We start from the raw sequence: 26,347 nt of genomic DNA on the forward strand, positions 1-26,347 counted from the left end.
CAGCGATCTCACATTTCCCATGACAGTCAAGGGAAGAAATCAGTTAAACTTCTTCCTCTTTTCTCTCCATTCTGTTCGTGCTCTGCATTCTTGACATCTCCTCTTCAACTCATCTGGATTTAGAGTCTTATTCCAGGCATTTCATGAGCTTTAGAAGGCCCCATCAACAGTCACATCCACAAGACACGCGTGGTCAATAAATTAAAAGAATAGAAATAACGCACAAGTTGCATTAAATGCAACAAATTCAGCCTTTTATTGACATTTTCTCTTGTGTAATTGGTATTTTTGACTGAAATCGATCCAAGATACTAACCTACAACGGTTTACCTCTTACAAAGTTACAGATTTTGTGTTAAACAAGACACCATATTTCCAACAGTATCAGAAGATCATCAACCAACCCTTCCCCCATGTCTTTAAAAGCACAATTACTCCATTCATAAGGAGGTGCAGTGGTGTGTGACGCAGAGACATTTATGGTATCAGACATTAGTTGGGGCCTCTAACATGGAAGTATGCTGCTTCCTCATCTGTGTTTGTGGGCTCAGGATTACAATTAATGAACACTTATTGACAGTTTAAAGGAGTATTGTTGTAAAAATTCACAATGAAGTATTGTTTACCACACATTTTAACCCTCTTGTAATTATCATTATTCATTTAAAAAGGAAGCAAACAGCCAACAAAAAAGTAGGATTTACATAGTACTGTGAAAAAGTCTTGAGCAACCCCTCATCTCTTTATATATTCCCAAGAAAGGAGGAAATAGGTGCAGTGATTTATTGAAACATGTGCAAACATGAATGTAAAGACAGTCTATAAGACCAAAACAGAGTTAGTACAATTCTAACGAGCTTGAAAGTGAATATTTGGTCTGAGCTTCTTTATCCTCCAACTCCAGCTCTTCTTTGGATGTGGGCTGCCTTTTGTTCCGTTCTCTGCCAACATGATCCCACACTGCTTCAGTAATGTTGAGCTCCGGGCTCTGGGGAGGATGCATCCCTCCATCAGACCTGCTGCCACTGATTTTCAGCCCACTTCTTGTGTCCTTTGGCACAGCTCAGCCTTTTCTCCCTGTTTCCCTTCCTTAAGAACGGCTTCCTGACAGCCACCCTTCCATGGAGCCCATTTCTGATGAGGCTTGGGCCAACAGCAGATGGATCAGCTGAAGGTCCAGATGCATCTCTCAGCTCCTGTGTCAGGTCTTTGCTGGATGTTTTCCTCTTTCTTAAGGACATCACTTTCAGATCCTGTTCATCTGCTGTAGATAGTTCTTTAGGTCTGACACTTCTTCTTCTGTCCTCTACTTGTCCAGTTTCCTCAAATGTTTTAAGGACACGCTGCACACCATGCTGAGATATGCCAAGTTTTCAGCTAACAGCTCTTTGGGAATCACCTTGCTGCTGCAGAAATCCTGTTTTCTGTCTGTCACACTGTGTTATCTTTGCTGTTTTTCATAGAGGAAACTAAAGAAATGAACAAATGATGTGTCTGTGTGACAGACTGCTGGTAACAAAGTGCCTAAAGATACAATTTAAAACAGGTTCTTTGCTAAGTTGTCTGTTATGTGTCGACACTACACTGGTTCATCCCTTGAGTTAGGAGCCTTATTAAAGCTTTAATGATTCATAGTCAGGAAGAAGGACTGGACTGAAAATTAGTGAAAAAGCAGCAAATGTTCAAAGAAAAACTTTGAAAGACCTTCAGAAAGCCTGAAGAACTATTGCTCAAGATCACTTTAAAAGATAACAAGAAAGTCTGGCTGCTTGGAAGGAAAATGCAGAAATCAGGGCTGGATCAGGACTTTTGAGCGGTATCTGGCTTGCTTCAGTGTGTGTTTAAGCACAAAACCAGCACATCTACAAGAGGAGGCTGAGCCAAAATCTGCTTGTAATATATAAATCAACAAATAAATAGATTAAGCTTAAAAACAAGCTCTCTAAAACCGGATTTAAAATTTTCTTAAATTGCACAGAACTAGAGGGAAACCGTTTTTATTATTTTGAATGTACATGTTATGAATATTCACCGTGCAGCAAAATGGGAACCCAGAGCTACAATCTGCTTATTGCACAATCTACCCCTCCTATAAACCTAAACACGGTTGTTCCTGCATCAAATTATTGTATTTCTAGTTTAAAAGACTCCCTGGCTTTGAATTGCACTGCAGCACAACTTTATATTACTTTTTTATGAGCTTTGTATTACTCTTTTATGGTTGAAACGTAATACTTTATCAGATCCTTAATGACTATATGCTTATTAAGACGCATTCTGGTGCTAACTCTGAATAAACCAGAACATCTACAATCTAAACAGTGTGCAAATAATTAGCCTGCACATCTTCCTGCTTCTGCCTCTTTCTCTGTGTGTTTATTTGTGCATATTTAATGTCGAGGGTGAAGTTGTTTCAACAGTGAAAACTGAGCTGTGGAATCATTTTTGAGCGAGCTTCTTCACAAATAAGAAGCTAAAGAAAGTTTTGGAAGAAGACATACGCAGAAGTGTGGCAGAACTGAACTGCAATTCAAAGATTGAATATAAAAATTTACGTTTTTATGTATATTCAGGATCTAATGAAGTTAGTCGAGGATAAGAATATTGGTTTAGGATGTTTGAAGCTTAGTAGCCCTGTTGGTTTCTGGGGTTTGTTAAGTCTTCAAAGTTCAAGGAGTCTTTACATGGCTGAAGTAAACACAAGACTTACCTGGACCGATCTGGACCTGTTGGAGCGAACCCAGGGCCTCATCCTTCCCTTACAGTCTTATTTCCAAGTTATGACCGAGATCCTCAGTGACCTGAATCCCCGCAGACTGGGCGACTGATACCAGCAGATTTACTGTCATCAGTCAGAGAAAGGCATCTGCCAGCAGAGCAGAGTGCTGCTGTTGGAAGAGCAGGAGGATCGATGCTGGAAAGATCAAGCAGAGCAGCGGTCCATAATTCCACAGACTGCAGAGCCTGTACTGAACACAGTGAACAAAGAGTGCATCAGCATCGATAGCATCTCAGTTTAGTCAGCTGTGCATAAGCCAATTAGAGCCAAAAAAATGCTGGATGTGGAACTGTCGATACATCTAATGGGCTATGGAAAAGTAAGGGTGGTGATGGGCGAGTCTGTCGCTGTTGTTCTCTACATTTGGGGGTTGATGTGTGCATGTAACAGCTAGTGATTTGTGCCGCTTCTGAGCACGTCAGCAGGAATCGATCCAAGCATGGACCAGGCTGACCCGAAAGAATCAACGGATAAACAAGCATGTGTTTATGATCCTCATCAAGATTTTAAATTCTGATGACATGTTACCGGGTTAAAGAGAACAAAAAAAAAAACAGGAACAGACACTTAAAACAGCAAAAACCGTCCCAAAGAGTCCAAACAAATACCGTATGCACACAAAAAAGATGAGTTTTAACAAACTTAACTTAAACTCTGCTGTAAAGCATCATCACTTTTAAAAAAACAATAAAGCAATTCAAACTTTTGGTAAAATTTCACCAGTTAAAAAGTAAATCAGAAAAGCCTCATCAGTTATCTCAAAGCACGAACCCTGGATTTAAAGTCATACAGAATGGTTACTTCCCCCCAAAAAGGTGAGCTGAAGAACAGTGATCCTTTGTCAGAAATAGAGACATCTTCCCAACTGAGAAGATGCAAAAGTTGACCAAATCAAAGACACTCTACACATCACTTTAGCTGGTTGTAATGGCCGCCGTCTCTGCCAATCCCCAACACTTCCTCCAACAATGCCCTGAACTGTAATCTGGGAAGGATTACAGCCAGCCTGACCTACTGTACAGCTCTGCGTCTCCAGCCAGGCAGCTAAATGTGCACGCTGACGTCATTCATGGGGATTTAAGCATAAACTTTAAATAAAAAAGGGAAAAAAGTGTTCAAAGCAGGGATTTTTCTTACTAAATGACCAGCTTTATGTGGTGAAACAGCTGTTTTTGTCTGCAAAATGTGAGAGAAAGCTGACTTAATCGAACCAATGAAGACATGTTTGGAAATCTTCGAGGTGGAAACAAACACCAGAAAGTTGCAGCCCCGAAAGTAATGAACAGAATAGAAGACTCTCAGGGAAAAATGAAAGATTATCCTCCAGAAAAAGCCAGCAAAAGATACAAAATGAGCTTTTAAACTCGACCACAGTTCTGAGGTGAAGTTACTGAGCTGGACCCCAGCTATTATAAGAGCTTAGCTCCATCTGTTGGTGCAGAGCTGACGGTGTTGCTGTGGTAAACACACGTGGCTGTTATTGAACCAGGCAGCGTAAAGCCAACTTTAAGAGGAAGAAGTCAGTCTGTTAACATACTGCAGTGTATAGGTTTTCTGCATATTTAAAGCAAAGCCAAACAGCTATCACCAAATATGCACAGAACTTGAATAACTATTTGTTTCTATGTCTAAATCCAAATAATATTCAATGACCATCATCTTACTAGATGAAGCTTAATGACAGAACTTCATGATGAGCCTGCAGCCGCCTCGCTTACAGGCTGTGATCAAACACGATCCGGCTTGTCATTTTGTTTTCATCGTGGCAGGATTCTCCGCACAGATTTTTACAGATCACAAGTCTTTGGAACAAACATCTCTGGAGTTTATTCAACAGAAAATGGTACTTTGTTATAAGTAGTAGTGGTAGGGATGATAGAGGGACTCTCTCATGTTAAACTGAGGTTTGGGGTTTTATAATCAGGCCAATAATCATGACCAGATTAAAGAAGAAGACGTCTCCAAAATGTGTGTGTGAGACTAAATCATCAGTACAATGAGTCGTACAACAAGGGGAAACTATGTTGTTATAAACCCATTCATTATGAACAGGTGTGGACACCTGCAGAACCCTCCATAACTCGCGTCTCTGAGTTCCCCCTCTGCTCCTCGGTGTAAAAAAATCTAAATCAATCAACTCAGGCATGAAGAAAGTGCACATTCCAGACTTTAATTTGAAGTCATTCTCATACATTTCAGTCCCACCGGGTAGAAATTACAACACTTTTTATACACAGTCCCCTTCATTTCAGGGCTCCTTGATGTTCGGGACAAAGTAATGGTGGGTGCATTAAAGCGGGATGTTTGGGATCATCGTCTTGTTGCAGGATGAAGCTCCGTCCAATGAGTTTGGAGGCGTTTTCTGGAACTGGAGTGGATCAGATGTTTCAGCTCACGATCCAGCTGTGCAGATCAATCATCAATGAAGACAAAGAAGAGCCTGGGTAGCTCAGTCGGTAGAGCATCAGACTTTTAATCTGAGGGTCCAGGGTTCAAGTCCCTGTTCAGGTGATTTAAGTTTATTATCTTCCATATAACACAACTAAGTTGTGACTTACCTACTGAACGCCTGATAGCCTCCAGTCGCTTTGGATAAAAGAATCTGCCAAATGCATGAACAGAAACAGAACGAGAAAATGGACCAGTACCTGTGGCAGCCGTACGTACCTGATACGGGTTCATCTTGGTCTCGTCTGTCCAGAACATCTTTTTCCAGAACCCTGCAGCTCCTCTAAGGACTCAAACTGTAATCTGTCCATCCTGTTTTTGGGGCTAACTAGTGGTTAGCATGTTGCAGTGTGGCCTCTGTATCTCTGTTCATGAAGTCTTCTGTGGACAGTCGTCTCTGAGAAAGACACACCTGCCTCCTGAAATGTGTGAAAATGACTCAGTTTTTACACTGATGAGCAGAAGGGGAACTCATAGAAAGATGTCCCAAACATCATGAAGAGCTCTGCACGAGTCCTTTTTCTCTGCAGAATAATTCATCTGAAGTTGCAGTCAGTGTTCAGAGGGACTTTTTTTTTTCTTTCTGCTGTGGTGTGATTCCTGTAACCAGTTCAAGTTTCTAAGGCTACGGCTACACGGAAACGAAACGAGGTTTTTTTTTAAAACGGGTACGAAAATTCTTGCGACCACACGGAAACGCGCTGCTGGTCCAGACGAAAACGATGAAACGATGCAGTACACACGCCACTGTGTCACGCCACGCTGTGAGACAATAGAGAAGTGTTAAAAGTGTTTTGTATATTTCACACCCACATAAGAGCTGATGCTACAGAGCAGCCTCTACAGACGAGAGTGAAGACAACCTGCAGTCTGTCTTCTTCGCCTTTAGAGAAGCCTTCCCAGCACTGCCTTCTCATTAGAGGTAAGCTTTGCCTTAAATTGAATGTCGAGTTATTCAGCATTACAATGTTTGAGCACAGAGAAAATGTATAAGCCTTAAGGCTGCCTGAACTGTAATATATATTTCACACATAACCATTGTCTTCAAATGTGAACACAAGAAAGAAGGAGCAAAGACTAACTTCTACTAATGAAATAACTTTGTCTGTAAAAGGTATTTGCTTTTTGCTGAAGGCAACAGTTTAATACTGCTTGAATATTTCATTCTTGTGTTCTGCTGTAGCCGACCATGCAGGCAGTTCTGACTCTGGCCTCCCTCGGCCTCCTGGCGTGGCCGTCTGACCTCTGCCCACCCGCCTGCCGGTGTCACCGCAACCTGACCACTGTTGCGTGTCTGGAAAAAGGACTGGAGGTCATCCCTGAGCTGCCAGAGGGCACAGAGAAGCTGTACGTCCCATACAATCAGATACAGGAAGTACCAGAGAGCGGGCTGGGTGAGCTGCAGGTATGAAACAGCAGCCTGGTAACTTCCTTCTGTCGGATGTTTTTGAAAAGAACTCCACAATAACCCACTGAATTGATGTTCCTGCTGCTGTCTGTATACAGCATGACTCTTTTAGAAATAGGATGACACAAAAACGCCATGTCATAGATGCCATTCCACTCTTCTTTCTGCACATACTGCAGGTCCTGGACCTCACACAGAACCAGCTGAGTGCATCACTCAACCCAGTTTGGCCCAGTATGCCGAAGCTGTTCAAGCTCCTGCTGCCAGATAACGGCCTGGAGACTCTACACCCTGCTCAGTTCCTGAACTGCCCTGCTCTCACCTTGTTAGATCTGAGTAAGAACCAGCTCAAACATCTACCAACTGGACTCCTCCGCGGGTTAGTGCATCTGAAGACGCTGTTTCTGACATATAACCAGATTGAAGTGCTACAGGTGGGCGTGCTAACGGGAGCGCTAAACCTCACTGAACTCCACCTCAGTCTAAACAGTATAACACATATAGAGGATCGTGTTTTCCAGGACTCCGCTGCGTTACAGAAACTTGTTCTGTCAAATAACAGAATCAGAAATGTGGGCGGGACAGTTTTCAGAGGAGCGTCTGGTCTCAAACACCTTGACCTGAGTGGCAACCAGCTGGTCTCCGTTCCAGCTGACGCACTGAGGGATATAGATAAGCTTGAGTTTCTGAATCTAGCAATGAACAACCTAATCCTCCTTCCAGAGGATTCCTTCTCCACGCTGGGGATGCTGGGCCATCTCGACTTGAGCAGCAACAACCTGACCACTCTTTCAAACGGGTCGCTGACAGCTCTGGCCAACCTGACTGAACTGGATCTCAGCGTAAACTCATTAGTTTCTCTTCCGTCCGGTGTCTTCAAAGGCCTGATCCACCTTGAATTTCTGGATTTGTACAGAAACAGACTGACATCACTTCCATCTGATGTTTTCAGTGACTTGACGAGTCTGCAAGAGCTTCAGCTGGACAACAACAACATCTCTGAATTACCAGCTGGGGTATTCGATGCCCTGCACAAACTAAAAGAACTCCAGCTGTCGTACAACCGCATCGTGGAGCTCCAACCTGCCGTGTTCGCCAAACTTAAGTCACTACAGAAGCTGAACTTGGAGCAAAACGCTCTGGAACACCTGCCCAAAGGACTTTTCCACAAGCTGCACGACCTCAGGGAGATACACCTGCATGACAACCACATTAAGGCCCTACATCCCTCAGTCTTCCATGGTTTGCTGAGAGTGCAGTCGCTGAGCCTTTCCAACAACAGCCTGTCTGCTTTACACCCAGACCAGTTCAGGGACCTCGCTGGTTTAAAAGAGTTAGCACTAGATCAGAACCAGATCGTTAAACTTACCCCGAATGCTCTCGTGGGTCTCAGAAAACTTGTAACACTGGATTTGGGCAACAATCGCCTATCAGAGCTGTTTGTTTATGACTTTGAAGGCTTGACTCACCTCAAAGAGCTCAGGCTGAGCTTTAATAAGCTTCATAAAATCGCTTTCAACACCTTCCATCTCCTCCACAACCTCCGCAGACTACTGCTACAGAACAACAGCCTGGACGCTTTACCCCCTCAGCTCTTTGTGCGGCTGTCCAAGCTAAAAGAACTCATCTTGGACGGAAACAAGCTAGCTCGCCTGGAGCCGGATGTCTTTCAAGGACTTGCAGAGCTCAAGAAACTGAGCTTGAAGTCCAATCGGCTCAGCGAACTGGAGAATGGGACGTTGGAGCCTTTGAGCAAACTTAGTGCCGTCTATTTGTCAGGTAATTTCTGGGACTGCACCAGTGTGAATATCCACATCTGCAACTGGCTCACTGTCCACAGACACAAACTAGCAGATCAGCCCATCTGTTTCTTGTCATCAAAGTCTGTTTCTGAGAATTCAGACCTCACCGAGAACGCTCGGCTCTCACAGCCGGCTCGGTCTCGCTTCCTCTTACTGAATTACTGCAGTGCAAGTGCTGCAGGTGTCTCGTCTTCACTTCCTCTACAGATGCTGAGTTTCCTCGCACTGTTTCACGTGGCTTTTAGCCCACAATGACATCCTCTGAAGCCTTTTTTTTTGTTATTTCTTTGACACACTCAAGAATTCTGATAAATTCAAGGATCATTTGCACTGAAAATAAATGTAAATATGCAGGGGTGTAAATTCTGGCACGAGAAGGTTGAGAATTTTTCAGTATGCATGTATGAATTTGATTTTGACAGCATACTATCAAATCATTTAAACATCTTTATGCTTTGTAGGCGCTATGAGACTCAGTGAAAGAAGCAAAACATCCACATTTCCTGTTTATCATCTTGACAGACAGAAGGTTGAGAACAAATACTTGTTCTCTCCACAGGAGAAATAGCAGATAAAACATTTGTAGAGTGAGTATCTGTTGCTCTGTCAGCAAAAACACAGCTTTGTTTAACTCGTGCATTTGGGATTGTTGTCCGAGAGCTAGTTTTAAGGGTTAAAATCGTCAAAAAAACACATACGTTAAACAAAATCAGCCTGTCATGCTTTTGTAGTTCAGAACACAGATGTCTGCATCAGTTGCTCTGGACTCTTCTGCAAGAACAAATTAATGAAGCCCACAAAACTTCTGAATGAGCCTATGTGTCAACGAACAGGAGACTCTGTGGTGAAGTCACTGCAAGCAAATGTGCAGACTGATAATGATTACCTGTACGTTGATTTCCACCTGTTTTTTCAATTCTGAAAATACATATACTGTACAAAAGACTTCAGCTATTTCTTTATATTTTGCTTTCAAAACTTTCTTATAATCTTTTAAATAATTGCTTCCCATTTCTTTAGTTTCCTCTATGAAAAACAGCAAAGATAACACAGTCTGACAGACAGAAAACAGGATTTCTGCAGCAACAAGGTGATTCCCAAAGAGCTGTTAGCTGAAAACTTGGCATATCTCAGCATGGTGTGCAGCGTGTCCTTAAAACATTTGAGGAAACTGGACAAGTGGAGGACAAAAGAAGAAGTGTCAGGCCTAAAGAACTATCTACAGCAGATGAACAGGATCTGAAAGTGATGTCCTTAAGAAAGAGGAAAAACTCCAGCAAAGACCTGACACAGGAGCTGAGAGATGGATCTGGACCTTCAGCTGATCCATCTGCTGTTGGCCCAAGCCTCATCAGAAATGGGCTCCATGGAAGGGTGGCTGTCAGGAAGCCGTTCTTAAGGAAGGGAAACAGGGAGAAAAGGCTGAGCTGTGCCAAAGGACACAAGAAGTGGGCTGAAAATCAGTGGCAGCAGGTCTGATGGAGGGATGAATCCTCCCCAGAGCCCGGAGCTCAACATTACTGAAGCAGTGTGGGATCATGTTGGCAGAGAACGGAACAAAAGGCAGCCCACATCCAAAGAAGAGCTTTGGGATGTCCTTCAAGAAGCCTGGAGAACTATTCCTGAAGACTACTTAAAAAAAGGACAGAAAGCTGTCTGAGAGGGTTCAGGCTGTGTTGGAGAATAAAGGAGCTCAGAGCAGATACTGACTTTAAAACTTGTGAGAACTGTACAAACTCTTTGTTTGGCATTTTTTACCTTTATATACTGTATTCACATTTATGTTTGCACATGTTTCAATAAATGACTGCTCTTATTTCATTTTTTAATTGCAGCATATAAAGAAATGAGGGGTGGCTCTTGGTTTTTGTACAGTACCGTGCATGTATACAGAAATCAACACAAAAACAATCAGTGTTAAAGATAAGCAGCGAGCCTCAGTCACCATCCTCAATGAGCTGTAAACATGATTTTTCACAGTGTAGTTTTTAACATCATGTCCTTTCTCCTGTGTGCTCCACCCAGGCACCACCCTGCAGTATTTCCTCTTGTGAGGAACCTCCAGCTGCCTCCAACCTTTAGACTTCAGATTAAATTTAACAGCTGCTCACAGAGCACTGCTCGTAAAATAAAACTCTAAAATAAGTCAAGCTGGGTTGTAAACCTTTAAAAACATTTGTGAAACTTTTGAAAGTACAGACAGAAAATAATGTTCAGGAATGAATCAGCTGGTTAAATCTGGAAGGAGAATTATTTTTTTTCATAAGCCCCCACAGCTGATCTTTAATGACTTCAGTTCATTCAAGCTGAAAAAGGTTTGGAGGCTACATGCGAGGCTGATTCCAACCCAGATTAGCTTCAGATGTAGAAACACTTGTGGTCCTTCAGGTTCCTCAGGTAGGAGAAACTCTTCCCACACTTGTCACACATGAACTGCTTCTCACCGGTGTGAATCTGCTGATGGGCCTTCAGGCTGTTGCCCTGGTTGAAGCTGCGTCCGCACGTGTCGCAGGTGAACGGCTTCTCCCCGGTGTGGATACGCTGGTGTCTGTTCAGGTTGCCCGTGTTGCTAAAACATTTCCCGCAGGTGTCGCAGCTGAATGGTTTCTCGCCGGTGTGGACCGCCTTTGGAGGAGAAGATTGAAAAACAAGCCGTTACCCACATTATCCCGCAGAAGATGGTTTTCAAGTGTTTTCATCCTCTGTAGGTAGCATAAAACAACCAACAATGCACTCTGACTAGTGTGTCACTAAAATGTCATTTATCTGATGTTTAACAATAAAATTAAAAGTGTTATCTTTGCTCCGTTTATCAGCAAATTCCAAATAATCAATAAAATCGACTTATCGCCCAGCCCAGCCCTAACCAAAATCTCCCTATAGGCAAAACTAAACTACTGTGGGATCTCCTCAACATTGGTGCCCATCAGGAGTGCCTCCAAATACATCTCTTCACAATAAATTTAAACAAAAAACAAAAAAACAAAGGATTCATAGATCCCGGACAAGCCCCCATTTGTTATCAACTTGGCTCAGGTTAACAACAAGATATAAATCCAGAAACACAATTTGAGTTTATTTTCAATAACAAAACAAACTGAAATGAGTTGTGGAAATGTGCAACAACCTGCTTTAACTATGTGAAGGAAGGAAGGCTGAGAGAGAAAGCTTGAAAGCTTGGAATGCTTTTGAAATCCTTAACTCCTCCCACCTCTCAGGCAACTGTTTACAATCCACGCAGGTAATAAGAAAAAGAACCAAGATGGTGGGCCATCACATCTTAAAATCGTTAATCAATGCAAACCCCACCTGGTGTGACTTCAGGCTGCTGTGCTGCGTGAACATGCGACCACACGTGTCGCAGGAAAACGGCTTCTCGCCGCTGTGGATTTTAAAGTGAATCTTCAGGTAGCTGGACGACTTGAAACTCTTCCCGCAGATGTCGCAGCTGTGAGGCCGGTCCACTGTGTGTTCGTGCTGGTGCGAGCGCAGGTCGGTGATGGAGCAGAGCCGCCGGCCGCAGAGCACGCACGTGCACGGAATGGTGGCCGCGTGCGTCTGCAGGTGTTTGCGCAGCGAGTCGACACAAGCCATCGTGGCGCCGCACGCAACGCAGGCCAGAGACCTCTCGTCTGAGTGAGTGGTCTTCTGGTGCATCTTCAGTGCGCTTTTCTGGATGAAGCACTTGCCGCAGGTCTCGCAGCTGAAGGGACGCTCACCAGTGTGTATCCGCTGGTGGCCCTTTAGCGTATCCGCCTGGTTGAAACTTTTGCCGCAGGTCTCGCACCTGAACGGCTTTTCCCCCGTGTGTATGCGCAGGTGGCGCTGCAGGTTGCCTTGTATGGTGAAGCTTTTGTGGCAGTACTGGCAGTTATAGGCCCGCTCCCCAGTGTGCACCATCTGGTGCATTTTCAGGCCGTGCGCTCGGTAAAAGCTCTTACCGCAGTGTTCACAGCAAAACGGACGTACGTCAGCGTGGAGGCGCTGGTGGTTCCTCAGCAGCTGCTTCAGGGTGAATCCCTTCCCACAAACATCACATGTGTGCGGTCGTTCACCTGTGTATGAAAAGAGTGAGCACTGTAAGTGTTATAGCAAACCCCAGACGTCACACGTTTAAATTTCCCTCTCACATGCGCAAAAACGTGTATCATGACAGTGGTTTCTTTCACTGACAAACATACGGAGAACTGTGCTGCAGCTCTATTTCTCTATTTGTTTTGTTCTTTGTTTTACAACTGAAAATAAGCTATTAAAAGCTAAGCAGTGGTTTAACGAGACCTCATGGTTTTAATTTAAAGCAACACTATAGATGTTTGTGAACCTTAAAACATAGTTTTAAAGTACACTGACTTTATTTTGCACATCCTCAGGCCTGAAACTGCACTTAAGTGCCTGAAGGCCGAGATACCGCAGTTCACAACTTTGGTGCGGATGACATAATCGGTCATTTTGGATCAATATATGCCGTCATCAATATTCTGTCTTTTTGAAAGACCAGAGCCAAAACATTCCCGTTACACTTTACAACTGTGTGGCTCTGAAATAAAAGAGTCTGAGTGCTGAAACTTGTCACTCACTCTTATCCCATATTCACATTTCCCTTTTAAAACTACAGCAGACTTAATAAAAGGAGACACGATGCAACAAAGGGTCCCATACCAATTCATTTTTTTAAATAAAAGTTACTGAAATTAATTTCTTACTTTCAATAATCGATATGTTGTCTTTGTTCCATCTTCAACTAAATGATTTTAAAATGACTGCATTCTGTTCTTATTTACTCAAACCAACTTTTAGATGTTTTTGATAAAAGCTTTTATAAATAAATGATCAGAAATGCTGGTGTATCTGGATTTTCTAATGCCTCCAACACATGAGACGTTTAAAAGACTAACAGCTGACACCCTCTCACATCTAAAGACAACTTCACTGAGATTTTAAATCACAGGTTAAAGATTTTTTGCAAAGACTCGAGATCTTTCAGGGCAAGATCACAACTAGATTTTTCTGAGATTATTTCCCATCATGCACAGCTGCTTTTTGAAGTGTGTTGTGATCACTTTCGATCACTACCCAGATCTGTGACCATAGGTCAGGGTTGGAAAGATGGACCAGTAAAATTAGGTTTTTTAATTGTTTGTTGGCTTGTTTTGGAGTTTTTCTGCCATGAAATCAGCAACAAAGCTATCAACACGGCGGGTTTAAATGTTTACACACCGGCAGCCTCCTCTCGCCTCAGTCCTACTCCACATAATATGTTCTCATGGGGAATGAAGGAGGACACTTGCCTGTATGAAGCAGCAGGTGAGCGTTGAGGCTTCGCTGGAAGGAGAAGCCTCTGCCACACTGGGAGCAGTGGAAGGGCTTCTCTGCGCACGCCCCGTGGACGGCCTGGTGGGCTTTGAGCTGCAGCAGCTTGGTGAAGGTTTTCCTGCAGTGTTTGCAGCTCAGAGGCTGTTCCCTCGGACTCTTACCCTCCCTCATGGCTCGAACAAGATGGGACTTGGGCTTTACCACACGTTTGGATCTGGTGGTGTATACCGGGTCACCTTCGTCTGGATCTTCTGGTTCCAACTGACAGAAAAAACGGTTCCGTTAACTTTTTTGAAAATTCTTCTAGGCCGTTCTGGGTCAAAAAAAATCCTCATTATCAGGTTTAGCTCATCAGATGCTTGACACGGGCTTCTTGGTGGAGACTCTTGGAAGGATTTTGTCTTATCAACACTAGCTTTTTATGGTAAAAGAAGCATCTGAATCTAAAAACAGAGACTCAAATATGCCTCATTCAGGTCGGTTGTACTTATCTGACTTTACAACAGAGATCATTCAAATAACCGACCTGGTAGTCGGGGTCATCCTCATCACCATCATCCTGGGCGGGCTCATCTCTGTACTGAGCAGAATCCTGGTCGTATAAATCCTCCAGCCCCTCGCCTTTTATTACAACCGGTTGGCTGCTGTCCTGAGAAGAAGAGAGAGCGAGGACGCAGATTTAAGTCAATGCGAAGACAACACGCTGTCTTAGTGAGATTAGGAACAAACACAGAGATGTCCCAGCGTTAAAACTTTAACAGCAGGTTGGTTTCAGTGCACCAAACATAGAAGAAGAACCCTCTGATTGAGAAACCACCATTACCGGCGGTTTCCTCTTCCAGCGCTGCAACGTGGAGAAGGCTGAGAAACTGAGTCTAAGCAGGGAGACTGGAGCCCACTGTGGGCAGTAATCTGTAGGTGGGGCAGCAGGTGGAGGTGTGTGGAGAGATGAAGCTGTATGACATCCCATATTAGCAACATCATTTATGAACATCTTCTTACCCCCGGCTGCGTCCTGTGAGCCGAGTTCCAGCCGAGTTTTGGTGTTCACGAAGGTAGTCCGGCTAGTTGGCTGGGGCTTAAAAAATAAAGTGTTTTGCTTCTCAAAACAATATGCGTTCAAAAGAGTAATACATTTGCATCATAAAATCATTCATCCAGAAAAAGTCAGACCTCACAATCACTTGGCACTATTTTCTCTCCCTTCATATCAATGCGTTCAGCCACCTGCCGACAGCCGCACCTGTTACGGTGTTTACTGCTCGGTCTGCACTTCGGTCTGCACAGCAGGCAGTGATACGAAGGGAGAGAAAATAGGGCCAAGCGATTGTGAGGTCTGACTTTTTCTGGCTAACGATTTTGTGATGCAAATGTATTACTCTTTTGAACGCATATTGTTTTGAGAAGCAAAACGCTTTATTTTCGGAACCCCAGCCAACTAGCCGGACTACCTTCGTCAACGCTAAAACGAGGCTGGAACTCTGCTCACAGGACGCAGCAGGGGGTAAGAACATGTTCATAAATGATGTTGCTGATATGGGATGTCATACAGCTTCATGTCAAAAGAGGCGAACTATCCCTTTAAGAAAAAAAAAAAAGTTTTATAACAATAACAAAACAACAAATGTCAACAGATGTGAAAATTGCATGTGTGCACATCATGATTTCAGTGCCCGAACAAAATATCACACAGTTCTAACTCAGCCACTTCCAACACCTGAGAAAATGCAAAGAGCGAGCCAGAACTCATCAATACAGCTTAACCCGACCTCGCTGATCCTCTCGTGGCAGACAGACAGAAAAGAAGTGATCAACTGATAAACCGATCGGACTTAAAGTCAATAAGCTTGTTGACGCGACACTTGGACGTCCCACAAATTGAGCTTCTCAAAGCCAGACTAATAGACCAAGATAACACGAATCTGCTGCATGCTCCAAAGCTCCAAACGGCAACTGGAGCTCAAATCAACTGCGCATGCAAACGTGGAATAAATAAACAAAAGGTGGAACGTGGAGAGGAAAGAGAGACATGAACAAGAGCAAAAAGAGACGGGACAAATGGGGACTTCACCTCATAAGTTCTGCCTTTCCACAGGTGGATTATCGGCGCCCTCTTCACTCCAGCAGACACCACTGTTAAAAATAAAAAGCACAGAAGCTTCAGCAGGTACCACCGAGTCCAAACCAAGAAATCCAGACAATCAACTTGAATTTTTTATGTTTTAAGACATGAAACAAACGGAAAAGCTCTGAAATCCATGCAAAGTTAAAAAAGATGAAGAACAGAAGCTGCTCCCTGTTGTTAAGACTTTTAGGAGACGTGAAAACTACGCTGTCTCACAAAGTTAGATGAGAATTAAAGTGCAAGACATTAAGAAGAAGAAACCGTGCGTTCCTGATTCAGAAACAGCGTTTGATGAGGATGAGCTCCACACCTCTGCGACTCTTCCTCCCTGCTCGCCGGCCGCTCTGCGCAGCCGCAGCGCTCCCGTCCTCCTTCTGCTCGCCGCCTCCTTCCGGCGGCTCCTCTGCCTCCTCCTGACCTCCGCTGCCCTCGAGCACCAGCTTCAGCTCCGTCTCCACCACCTCCAGCCTCCTCCTCAGGGCTTCGATCTCGGCCGCTCCCAGTGACACCTGCAGGACAAAGACAAAAGACAAAGCTCTGAGCCTGAAGCTGCGCCCACAGCTAACCCTTAACCCTGATATATCTCCACTGGAGAAAATGTTGTTTTGGAGCAGTTAGGAAGATGTCTATTAGTCTACTTCATGGAGCTATGTGGGCCGCTCCATTCACGGCTTTACAAGAACTCAGAGAAAAGTGGGAGAGAGAACTGTCTGTCACAATCAATGCTGCTGACTGGGAAAGTATATGGACCTATGCTAAATTAATCTCAGTTTGTAACCGTGTCCAATCAATACAGATTAAGATTTTTGCACAGGATGCATTTATCCCCTAATCGCAGACATAAGTTCAACCCTAGTTTGTCTCCAATGTGTCTTAAATGTAAAACAGAAATGGGCGATCTAACTCACTGTCTTTGGTCCTGCCATAAGCTGCAGAAATATTGGTCTAATGTCTGAACAGAAATTGAAAAGCTGCTGGGATTAAAGCTGAGGATGGACCCATTGTCTCTTATGTTAGGCCTTCCTGCTAAAGGTGTGAGGTTAACAAATCAGAGACTGTTTTTTATTCTTACATTTGCAGCGAGGAGGAATATTTTATTGCAGTGGATTAGCAATAAGGAACCCAATGTTAAAGGGACGGCATAAAGTGCTGTTTGAGTTGCTGCCTCTGGATACTTGACTTGCGTTTCACATTCAAACTCCAAACAATTTTATGAGGTTTGGAAACCTTATTTGAATTACTTGGATCCCGATGTATCTTCCATTCTTTTACAGGGATTCTCTGGAAGGTCACAATAACGGGACACTGTTCTTTTCTTTTATTTACCCATTTATGTACTTTTGTGTGTAACTGAGTCATTGTGTGTTGCTTGAGTGTTGTGTTGGAGTTTTGTGTTTGTTTATGTTGAAAAAGGAAAATTAATAAACACATTTAAAAAAAATAAAAAATAAAAAAAAGGATCCCAGAACACTGCGTCATATACAGAGAACGTGAAGATATGACCGTGTTGCATGCTGGGACGTCAGTGCCACCTGGTGAGCATGCTCTCCAGCTACCTATGTTTAATACTGTTGCTGCCGTGTTAGATTTAGTTTCATAACTCATTGTACTGATGATGGCCTAACGCAGGCACTTATGTCACTTTTAAGGCACCAGAAAGCTGCATATCCTCTCCCTTTTTCCCTTCTCTAGAGGTAGCGTCCCCTCCCTTTTACGAGCAGTGTGTTAAAACATTGTGTTTTATTTCACACACACAGATAATCTTTCATCGCATTTCTTTCTTTAAACACTTTCTGAACTCTTTAACACTACGTTCAGACAAAGTTTGGCACCTCTTGCTGCAGCGCAGAGGAACATTCATCGAACAGCAGGCAGATCTTCTCCACCGCTTCTTGAGCCAGAGACGCCACGAAGACGCTGAACTGGATCACCTGCAGGGAACGACACAGACTTCTGTTAATAACACGCTAAATGAGTTACAATCAAGCATCAGATATTCTGTCCTTATGATAGAATATCCCCATGATGCACCTCTCTGTGCATGTGACATTGTTGTCATTAGCTTGTGTTTCTCTCTCTCAGCAGGTATCCCTGGCCTGGTGTTATGGAGCTTGTTGTCCCCTCTTTTCTGTCTATTAACCCCCAGTGGGTCGGGGCAGATGGCCGCCCTTCCTGGTTCTGGTTCATGACAATGATTCGGATTATAATTGTATCTTTGAAGAGCCTTGGGATGATGTGTTGGGATTAGACGCTGTTGGGAATTGAACTGGATTCGGAATCAAGTTATTTTTTAATCTCCTGATTAAGTTTATGCATTTCACAAACGAGGATGTAACAATGCAGCTAACATCAAAGCTAACAATAAGCTACATAGAAGGGAAACCAATAGTCAGTCTCTGTCAGAGGTGACGGGGTAGAAACAGAGGGCAGGAATAAAGGGAAGTACAGGGAAGGAGATGCTCTCTGAAGAGCTGGGCCTTCAGGAGTTTCTGGTTCTGGAAGCGCTCTGTAGGTCATTCCACCATCGTGGAACGACACATGAAAAGGAGCCATTCCATTTAGCACTTTGTAGGCTAACATCAGTGACTTGAATTTGATGCGGGCGGCCAGTGGAGCTCAATGATCAGAGGGGAGACGTGTGCTCTCTTTCTGCAGGGGTTTCACAGCAGAGAGAGATGACCATGGCCTCCTGCACCAGGAGCTGGGTGGCGTGTTGGGTTAGGTACGGCCTGATCTTTCTTACGCTTAACAAAAATATCAGTTTTTGTCTCAAAGCTGCCATGCAGAGCACCAGACTGGAAACTCATCTATAAAACTGTAGTAAAGTCCTAATGATTTTAATCCTGTTGCATCATATTCGACCACATAAGTCTCATTATGTTGGTTGACAGGGTTATATTTATTCTATCTAAAATTCCTTCTTAAATTACATATATACACATTTATTTAGCCTTGTATTTATCTCTGCATTACATTTTCTTTGTATATTCTGCCGACTTATTTCCCTAAAGCTATGAAGGACTTTCAGAAGTGGTCAGATGTTTGAATATAAAGATTCGACCACTTTTGGAGCAGGCAGGGCATGTGTCGTGTGACCTGCTTTAGGGTTTCAGCACTACGACTTTGCTTAGCCTGACTCTGAGCCATCCATCTCGTCGGTTTATTTCTTTTGGCCTGCTGGATTTGGGCCACCAGGGTCCAAATCTGATCAACTGACTTATTAAAAATAGCATAAATTCCTCTGCAGACTAACTTTACCTGCGGGGGGGGGGGGGGGGGGGGGGACTACAACACTTCACCTGAAAGTAAGATATAAAAAGGTGAAATAAAAGTCGAGCTGCTTCCAAGTTACTTGTTATATCAACATCAGAGTTCAGTGATTGGTATAAACAAACTAAAGCATCAGTTTAAAAGTCATTTTTAGCAAATGAAACAGTTAAATTGTCATTTTAAACCACAGTGATGATTAATATCAGCTGATTATTGAGCAGAAACCTGAAGCTGAGACGCATCTAGACCTACAAAAGATAGATACGCCTGGGCCTGTGTTCCAGCTCAAAATGGCGCCCAAATCTGGATTCTTCTGCGTTATTGTTCCGATTCGATCTATTAGACCCACGCGCGTACACGTTATTTAACCTGAACATACGTTCCAAATCCAACACAACAGTCCTGAAGCTGGCTAGTTGTTGAAAGTAACTAAAACAGTCAGCTAGTTGTTCTATTTCTATGATCAGCTGGTTGTCTGGACGCCACAAGAAGGAGCATCAGCGCCGGCACGAGCAAACAGAACCGCTTCAATGTACCTTCTCGTCAGAGGAGTCGTGTTTGTTTTCGGTTGCACTTGGAGTCACTTCTGGACATGTTGAATCGGAGCCGCCGATAACTTTGGTCATTTCTGACACAGTCGCGTTGGCCATTGTGTCTAAAATGGCGCAAACCTGCGCCTCCCAGTGCGACATGCTGACAAATGGTCGTGAAACTGTGTCGACTCGACACTCTTTTAATGTGACTTGGTAGCTTTGGTGCTGCGGTGTTTTCGTTAGGATGAAAATACTCGTGCGAAAAGCAACAAGGATCTACTTCCCAGTTCACGCTTTTCAAAATAAAATCCCACACAGGTTAAATGGAAAGCCCAAAGGGTCATAATTCCCCTACTTAATTGACCATGAATGATGCCACCTGACGCCTAATGGACTGACAACAGTTCTTCATTATGCAATCTGTGGAGGCTGAGAGTGACACAAATAAATAGGTCCTTGAAGGGATAAGCAAAAAAATATGATCATGGTATTGTTTTCAATATTGATTGATCTTGATCATGATAAATCAAATCAAATCAAATTTATTTGTATAGCACATTTCATGTACAAAACCATTCAAAGTGCTTTATATAAAATAAAAGCATTGCAGCGGGGAGTGGAAGAAGCATTAAAAATACATAAAATAATATAAAGAGAAACAATTAAAATAATTTAAATGAATTTAAAAACAAGCAACAGTCCAGATAAGTTAAAAGATATCGTGCAGACTTTGTGCATAGAGACATGAGAAAAGAAATGTTTTTAACCTGGATTTAAAAATGTCTGAATTTGGTGAAAGTTTAATCTCCACTGGCAGTTTGTTCCACTTGTTTGCTGCATAACAGCTAAATGCTGCTTCTCCATGTTTAGTCTGGACATAATATTATAGTCATAATCCAATTTAGGGTGGCGGGTTACACCCTGGACAGGACGCCAGTCCATCACAGGGCCACACAGAGACAAAAAACCATTCACGCTCAAACCTAGGGACAATTTAGAGTCAGCAATCAACCTAACATGCATGTTTTTGGATGGTGAAAGGAAGCCGGAGTAGCCAGAGAGAACCCACACATTTATGGGGAGAACATGCAAACTCCAAACAGAAAGGATCTATCTGGGAATTGAACCTGGAACCATATTGCTGTGAGGCGACAGTGCTAACCACCACACAACCGTGCAGCCCGCAACATAAAACAAAATATAGCTGAACATTGGAGCAGAGTTTAAAGTCAAAGCTAAGTGTAAACACTCAACTGTGCAAACATAATTAGAAAGAAGGCCCAAATTTTCATGATTTCTGCATAATCGCTGGGGTGATACCATCTAGGTCAGGGATGTCCAAAGTCGGTCCTCGAGCGCCGCTGTCCTGCAGGTTTTAGATGTTTCCCTGCTTCAAGACACCTGATTCAGATCAATGCTTTATTATTAGGCTTGATTAACAATATTTTGAAGAAATCCATTTAATCTGAATCAGATGTGTTGAAGCAGGGAAACATCTAAAACCTGCAGGACAGCGGCCCTCGAGGACCAACTTTGGACATCCCTGACCTAGGTGATTAGTTTGAGCTCTTATTTTGAAGGCTGGTGTGAGACATAGAGGTCCGCCGGAAGTGGAGTTCCCGCAGCTGCCAGAAGCAGGAAATCCAATAACCTTTTCTTTTTTTTTTTTTTTACTAAGGAATCTGAACCCTGACAGAGTCCCTTGTGTATTTCACTGTCGTCCCTTAATGAGTTTTGTGTTGTTCACTTTGTTTGTTTTTCTGCTGACTCGTTTCCTGGTTGCTACAAAGCTCCGGACGTTAGCTTAGCATGACGGCTAGATACAGACCGACTGGGACTGAGCACCACGTCGGGTCTGAGCGACAGTTTAACGGGGATCAGACTGTGTTTGTGACGGAGTTTACGGAGAAAAAGATCCTGACTTGATTGTGTGAATATGTCTGAAGTCCAGATGCTGATTAAGTTGGAGAAGCAGCGACAAAGTACAGCAGACGGACCAGTGCACAGTGCAACTGAAAAGCAGACTCAACTTTATGGTAACAAAGTCCACCTTCTTCTATCCTACTTTTCAATATTGTATTGATCTTAAAGGGCTGAGAGGGAACCTCAACACAGCCAGGCTTTCTTTGCTTTAGCTGGCTCAAAAACAATAATTACTATTTGTAAATATTGCTTCAATTCAGGTGGAGAGACTCCCCACCACAATTCAATTCAATAATACTTCATTGATGCCCAAAGGGGAATTGTATTGCTGTAGTATAAATAATTAGATATATGCTATTTTTGTAGATCGATAATAGAATTAAGTCAAATAAAAAAAAAAAATCAGCTGTCATGCATGTAATAATCTGAAGTGTAGCAGAGAGGAAGGTGTGATATACAGTAAAGCCTCGGTTTTTGTACAGTTGAAAATGGTCCGTAACAAACTCGTCCGGGTGACCCAGTCACTCATTTCCCGGAAGCGCACACAAAGCATCCCAAATGCGTTAGTGACTCAGTCCGCCTTAGTTTCCTTATGGACAAACAATAACCTCCCCTCCTCCCTCTCCCGTCCTTGCTGTCTTCCATACGCCAACAAGAGTCTTCAAAAAAGGTAAAAGTGATGTTAAATGTTCATTTATCCATTTCATTAGTCATTTCTATTAATTTCTCAAAGTTTTCTGTGTGTAAAACTATAGTTATTCTCTATAAAATGTATTTTTTGTTAACATTTCTGGGTGTCTGGAACGGATTAATTGGATTTACATAATTTTTTATGGGGAAATATTACTTTTTCGAACGGATTAATCCCGAAAACCGAGGTTCCACTGTATGTGTGTTATAGATAGATATTAAAATATAAATCAATTGATAAACATGTAGAAAGTTGGAGTGTAGCAGAGAGGAAGGAGTAGTGGATATCACCATCAATAGGTTGGAGTGTCTTCGTTGGTTGGCAACAACGTAGTTGGTGATGTCACGCACAGCGTCGGCAGGTAAAACAGGTGAAAGCTCTCAGCAGACTCACAGCCAGCAGTTCAACATCTGGGCTGCAGAGACGCTCCTTCTCAGTGGCACGTCCAGGATTAAACCATCTGTTGTTAACAAGCTCTATAATCCTCCTCCTTTGCTGTTTCCACTCTGTCTGCAGTCTCTGTCTGCCTTTGTAGTCTTAAAGCTGAGCAGAGAGGCGTTAGACTTGTTCCTGCTGCCATCTTCTACATGTTTGTCAACTGATTTATATTTCATTTTGTTATCTATCTATAACAATACCAGATCTTTAATGATAATTTGAGGATTGATAAAGTTTTATTGAACTGAATTAACAGCAGAATCACTAGATGAAGGTAAAATATCCACAGGTGTAATAATATCCCCCATAGTTACAAATGGTGTTTAATTGTGTATCAATGTTACAGATAATGAAGGAAAACTTTCATTATCGTCCAGTTACATTCTTTTTTTTATTATGAAATGTTTGGTTAAAGTGGTGAATTCTAAGATGAATAAATGACAAAGCTGTGATTTTGTCTCCTGCAGATGTCCAGCAGCTGTTGGCCATCAAAGAGGAGGTTCCTGCCGACCAGGAGGACCAGAAGCCCCCGCAGATTAAAGAGGAACAGGAGGAGGCTGACATCACCCAGTTCACATTCAGTCCCGTCCCAGTGAAGAGTGAGGATGATGAAGAGAAACCTGAGCTCTCACAGCTTCACTGTAGCCAGACCGAGGAGAACAGAGACTCTGCTGGAGAACCAGAATCAGATCTTTGTTCAAAATCAGAGACTGACGACAGTTTTTCAGACTCCTCAGAGACGGACGTCAGTGATGGAAACTGGGAGGAGAGCAGTGAGCCTCGGTCGGGTTTAAGCTCAGTGAGAAATAGTCAGGAATCTGCCGGTGATGATGGATGTGAGAGCGGTGAGAAGTTGCACATTTGCTCCGAATGTGGTGAAACTTTCAGACTTCGGGTTTACCTGTTAAGACACCAGAGAATCCACACGGGTGAGAAACCCTTCAGCTGCTCCCTCTGTGACGCATCCTTTATGTGGAACCGAGCTCTAAAGAAACACGTGAGAACTCACAGTGAAGAGAAACCCTTTAGCTGCTCAGTCTGTGGTCAAAACTTCAGACGGAAGGGATGGGTAACCCAACACATGAGGCGGCACACTGGAAGAAAACCCTACAGCTGCTCCGTCTGTGACGAGGCTTTCAAATGGAAACGGGAGTTAGTGGAGCACATGAGGACCCACACGGGGGAGAAACCTTTCCACTGCTCGGTGTGTAAGGCAGCTCACACAAGCGAAAGAGCTCTATTCGAACACTTGAAAATCCACAGTGGAAAGAAACCTTTCGACTGCCCTTTCTGTGAGGCAGCTTTTTTAAGGAAAGACAGTTTGAAGCGGCACATGAGAACCCACAGCGGGGAGAAACCTTTCAGCTGCACGACCTGCGATCGAAACTTCAGCTGCAACGTGAGCCTTCGTCGACACATGAGATGTCACACGGGAGAAAAACCGTACGCCTGCTCCTTCTGCAAGGCTGCTTTTAAATGGAGGCAAGCTTTCGTGGAGCACACGAGAATCCACACCGGAGAAAAACCTTTCAGCTGCTCCGTCTGTGAGGGAGCTTTCAGAAGGAAGCAGGATTTGGTCAAACACGCCAGGCATCACAGCGAGGAAAAACTAATCTGCCACGTCTGCGGCCAGAGCTTCACCAAGGCCGTTCGTTTGACTCGTCACATGAGATTTCACGAAGACGAAAGGCCTTTCAGCTGCTCCGTCTGCACGGCGGCTTTTCTTAGGAAATGTGCGTTAACGCAACACATGAGAACGCACACCGAGGAACGACCTTTCAGCTGCTCGGCGTGCAGCGCGACCTTCAAGAGGAAGGACAGCTTGAAGACGCACGCGAGAATCCACACGGGAGAGAGACCGTACAGCTGCAGCGCCTGCAGCAAAAAGTTTACCCAGCTGTCGTCGGCCAAAGCGCATCAGCAGCGCTGCGCAGGCGGCTGCAGGGAGTCGAGCTGAGCTTAGCGTGTGGGAAACGATGAGGCTAACGGACACAAGGGCAACAACAGGAAATGTATTTAAACAGCACATTCGGCAAACTACGGGATTCAAAGTGCTGATTTTACTGTAAAAGAAAGTCAAGAATCAAAGTCCTTTTATTCAGGGGATAGCAGGCCAACTTCATAACTGATTTAATATGGCTGTTTAAGCTCAGGTGCTTCATAACCACCAGGTTTCTGACTTGGTTTGTGCTTTTTTTTTAACGTTACAGACTGAAGTTGAACTGTTTTTAACCTCTGTTTTGTCTTTAGTTTCTTTCACGCGTCAATTCTGTCTCACAGGTGAAATAAAGACGTCCACGTTAATCTGACGTTGTTCTTCCTCATATTTGAAACGTTCCAAACGGAGGCGGATCAGCTCCGTATCGCTGTCCTGATACGCATTAACCCGGCGTACCGGGAGTTTGTCTGTGGCCTCCACCTATAAAGCCCTTTTCTAGTCTAGTTGTCAAACTGAAAGCCACACACACACACCCTAATGAAGCACATCTTAGTCTACACAATGTTAAATCACCCTCACAAGACGCGAAGCAGTCTCTGAATAACCAAAGTTATCCAACAGCGAAGAAATGAAAACAATACATGGAATTCAAGGCTAACACATATCGTAACTACGTCCAAAACCTACAACTGAAGGGAGGGTCAAGTGACGTCTGATTACTGCTGTCAGAGCAGATTTTACATTTTAAACAACAGCGATTCATGATCCAGTGTCAAGAATGACCAAAGCTCTGAAGCCGTGACAGATGGAGTTTATTCGGCTATTAGGAGTCTGTCTCAGGACCGAATCAGCTGTAATATGTGGGCAGAAAAACAGAGAAATCCCACCTGATCAGCTTCTCCGATCCGCTTAGTAGTCAAATCATCAGCCTTCTGATTGGCAGATGACTGCTCTTCCTCCTGAAATAAACCACAGTTCACAATGTTTTGCTCTACAGGCTTTTCATGGCATCTTCAGCATGACATCACATAGATGTGTGTGGCTGTACGTGTGCAGGGTTCACACACACACTTGTATTTATGACAGTGGTGTTACATCCCACACCTGTAGGGGGAGCCAAAGGGGCAAAAAAAAAAAAAAAAAAATCATATTACATTAATTAATGTGATAATGAACATTTATGTCAGCTTTAGATGTTCCGTTGAGTCACAATGATGATACTTTGAATTAAACTGACCTGAAGTGAGAGGAGCTGGATCCTTATCCCCGTATGTCGTCTATATTCTTCTTTTTATTTCTTTTTTAACAGCATGGGGAAACAGTTCAGGCAGCACATGAGACTGTTAGAGGGTCAGTGAGGGATGAGGGTTGGCACGACGAGATCTTTTGAACATCTTTTAACAACCTTTGTATAAAAGCTTTCATCAAGATTGTTCGAATATAAAGGATTTGCATGTTTTTTAACCAAGTTGCAGTTTTAATATTTACGCCACACTGACTTTCCTACATAATTCCACAAATTCCAGTCCCACGTGCATGATCAATATTTGGTGTTTTAATGATGCTATGGTTTCTCTGAACATTCAAAATGATGAATTATGTCAATTATGCACGACTGATGAATCAAACCAGCACAAAATCACACCTCGGAGTTAATGAAATACACAGAGGTGAGAAA

At 43.4% G+C, this 26,347-nt stretch overlaps 3 protein-coding genes and 1 non-coding gene across 4 annotated transcripts; 3 read left to right on the forward strand and 1 right to left on the reverse strand.

Moving 5' to 3' along the window:
- Positions 1-5,217: 5,217 nt before the first annotated feature.
- Positions 5,218-5,290, forward strand: trnak-uuu (transfer RNA lysine (anticodon UUU)). The gene has a single exon. It is a non-coding gene; the product is annotated as a tRNA-Lys (tRNA).
- Positions 5,291-6,061: 771 nt separating this feature from the next.
- LOC142388112 (uncharacterized) lies at positions 6,062-9,123 on the forward strand. Its single transcript, XM_075473020.1, has 3 exons — positions 6,062-6,149; positions 6,411-6,632; positions 6,815-9,123. The coding sequence occupies exons 2-3, from the start codon at positions 6,417-6,419 to the stop codon at positions 8,690-8,692; spliced, it is 2,094 nt and encodes a 697-aa protein (XP_075329135.1). The 5' UTR covers positions 6,062-6,149; positions 6,411-6,416; the 3' UTR covers positions 8,693-9,123.
- Positions 9,124-10,248: 1,125 nt separating this feature from the next.
- Positions 10,249-19,949, reverse strand: LOC142388113 (uncharacterized). The gene is made up of 8 exons (XM_075473021.1): positions 19,682-19,949; positions 17,708-17,806; positions 16,186-16,384; positions 15,822-15,883; positions 14,277-14,399; positions 13,726-14,011; positions 11,747-12,492; positions 10,249-11,062 (listed from the first exon to the last, which is right to left on the reverse strand). The coding sequence occupies exons 1-8, from the start codon at positions 19,835-19,837 to the stop codon at positions 10,796-10,798; spliced, it is 1,938 nt and encodes a 645-aa protein (XP_075329136.1). The 5' UTR covers positions 19,838-19,949; the 3' UTR covers positions 10,249-10,795.
- A 1,338-nt stretch (positions 19,950-21,287) lies between these two features.
- On the forward strand, positions 21,288-26,133 carry LOC142388114 (uncharacterized). The gene is made up of 2 exons (XM_075473022.1): positions 21,288-21,714; positions 23,198-26,133. Exons 1-2 carry the CDS (start codon positions 21,615-21,617, stop codon positions 24,685-24,687), a joined length of 1,590 nt encoding a protein of 529 aa, XP_075329137.1. The 5' UTR covers positions 21,288-21,614; the 3' UTR covers positions 24,688-26,133.
- The last annotated feature ends 214 nt before the right edge of the window (positions 26,134-26,347 follow it).

Source organism: Odontesthes bonariensis, chromosome 9, assembly GCF_027942865.1.
Source record: "Odontesthes bonariensis isolate fOdoBon6 chromosome 9, fOdoBon6.hap1, whole genome shotgun sequence".
NCBI classification, from domain to species: domain Eukaryota; kingdom Metazoa; phylum Chordata; class Actinopteri; order Atheriniformes; family Atherinopsidae; genus Odontesthes; species Odontesthes bonariensis.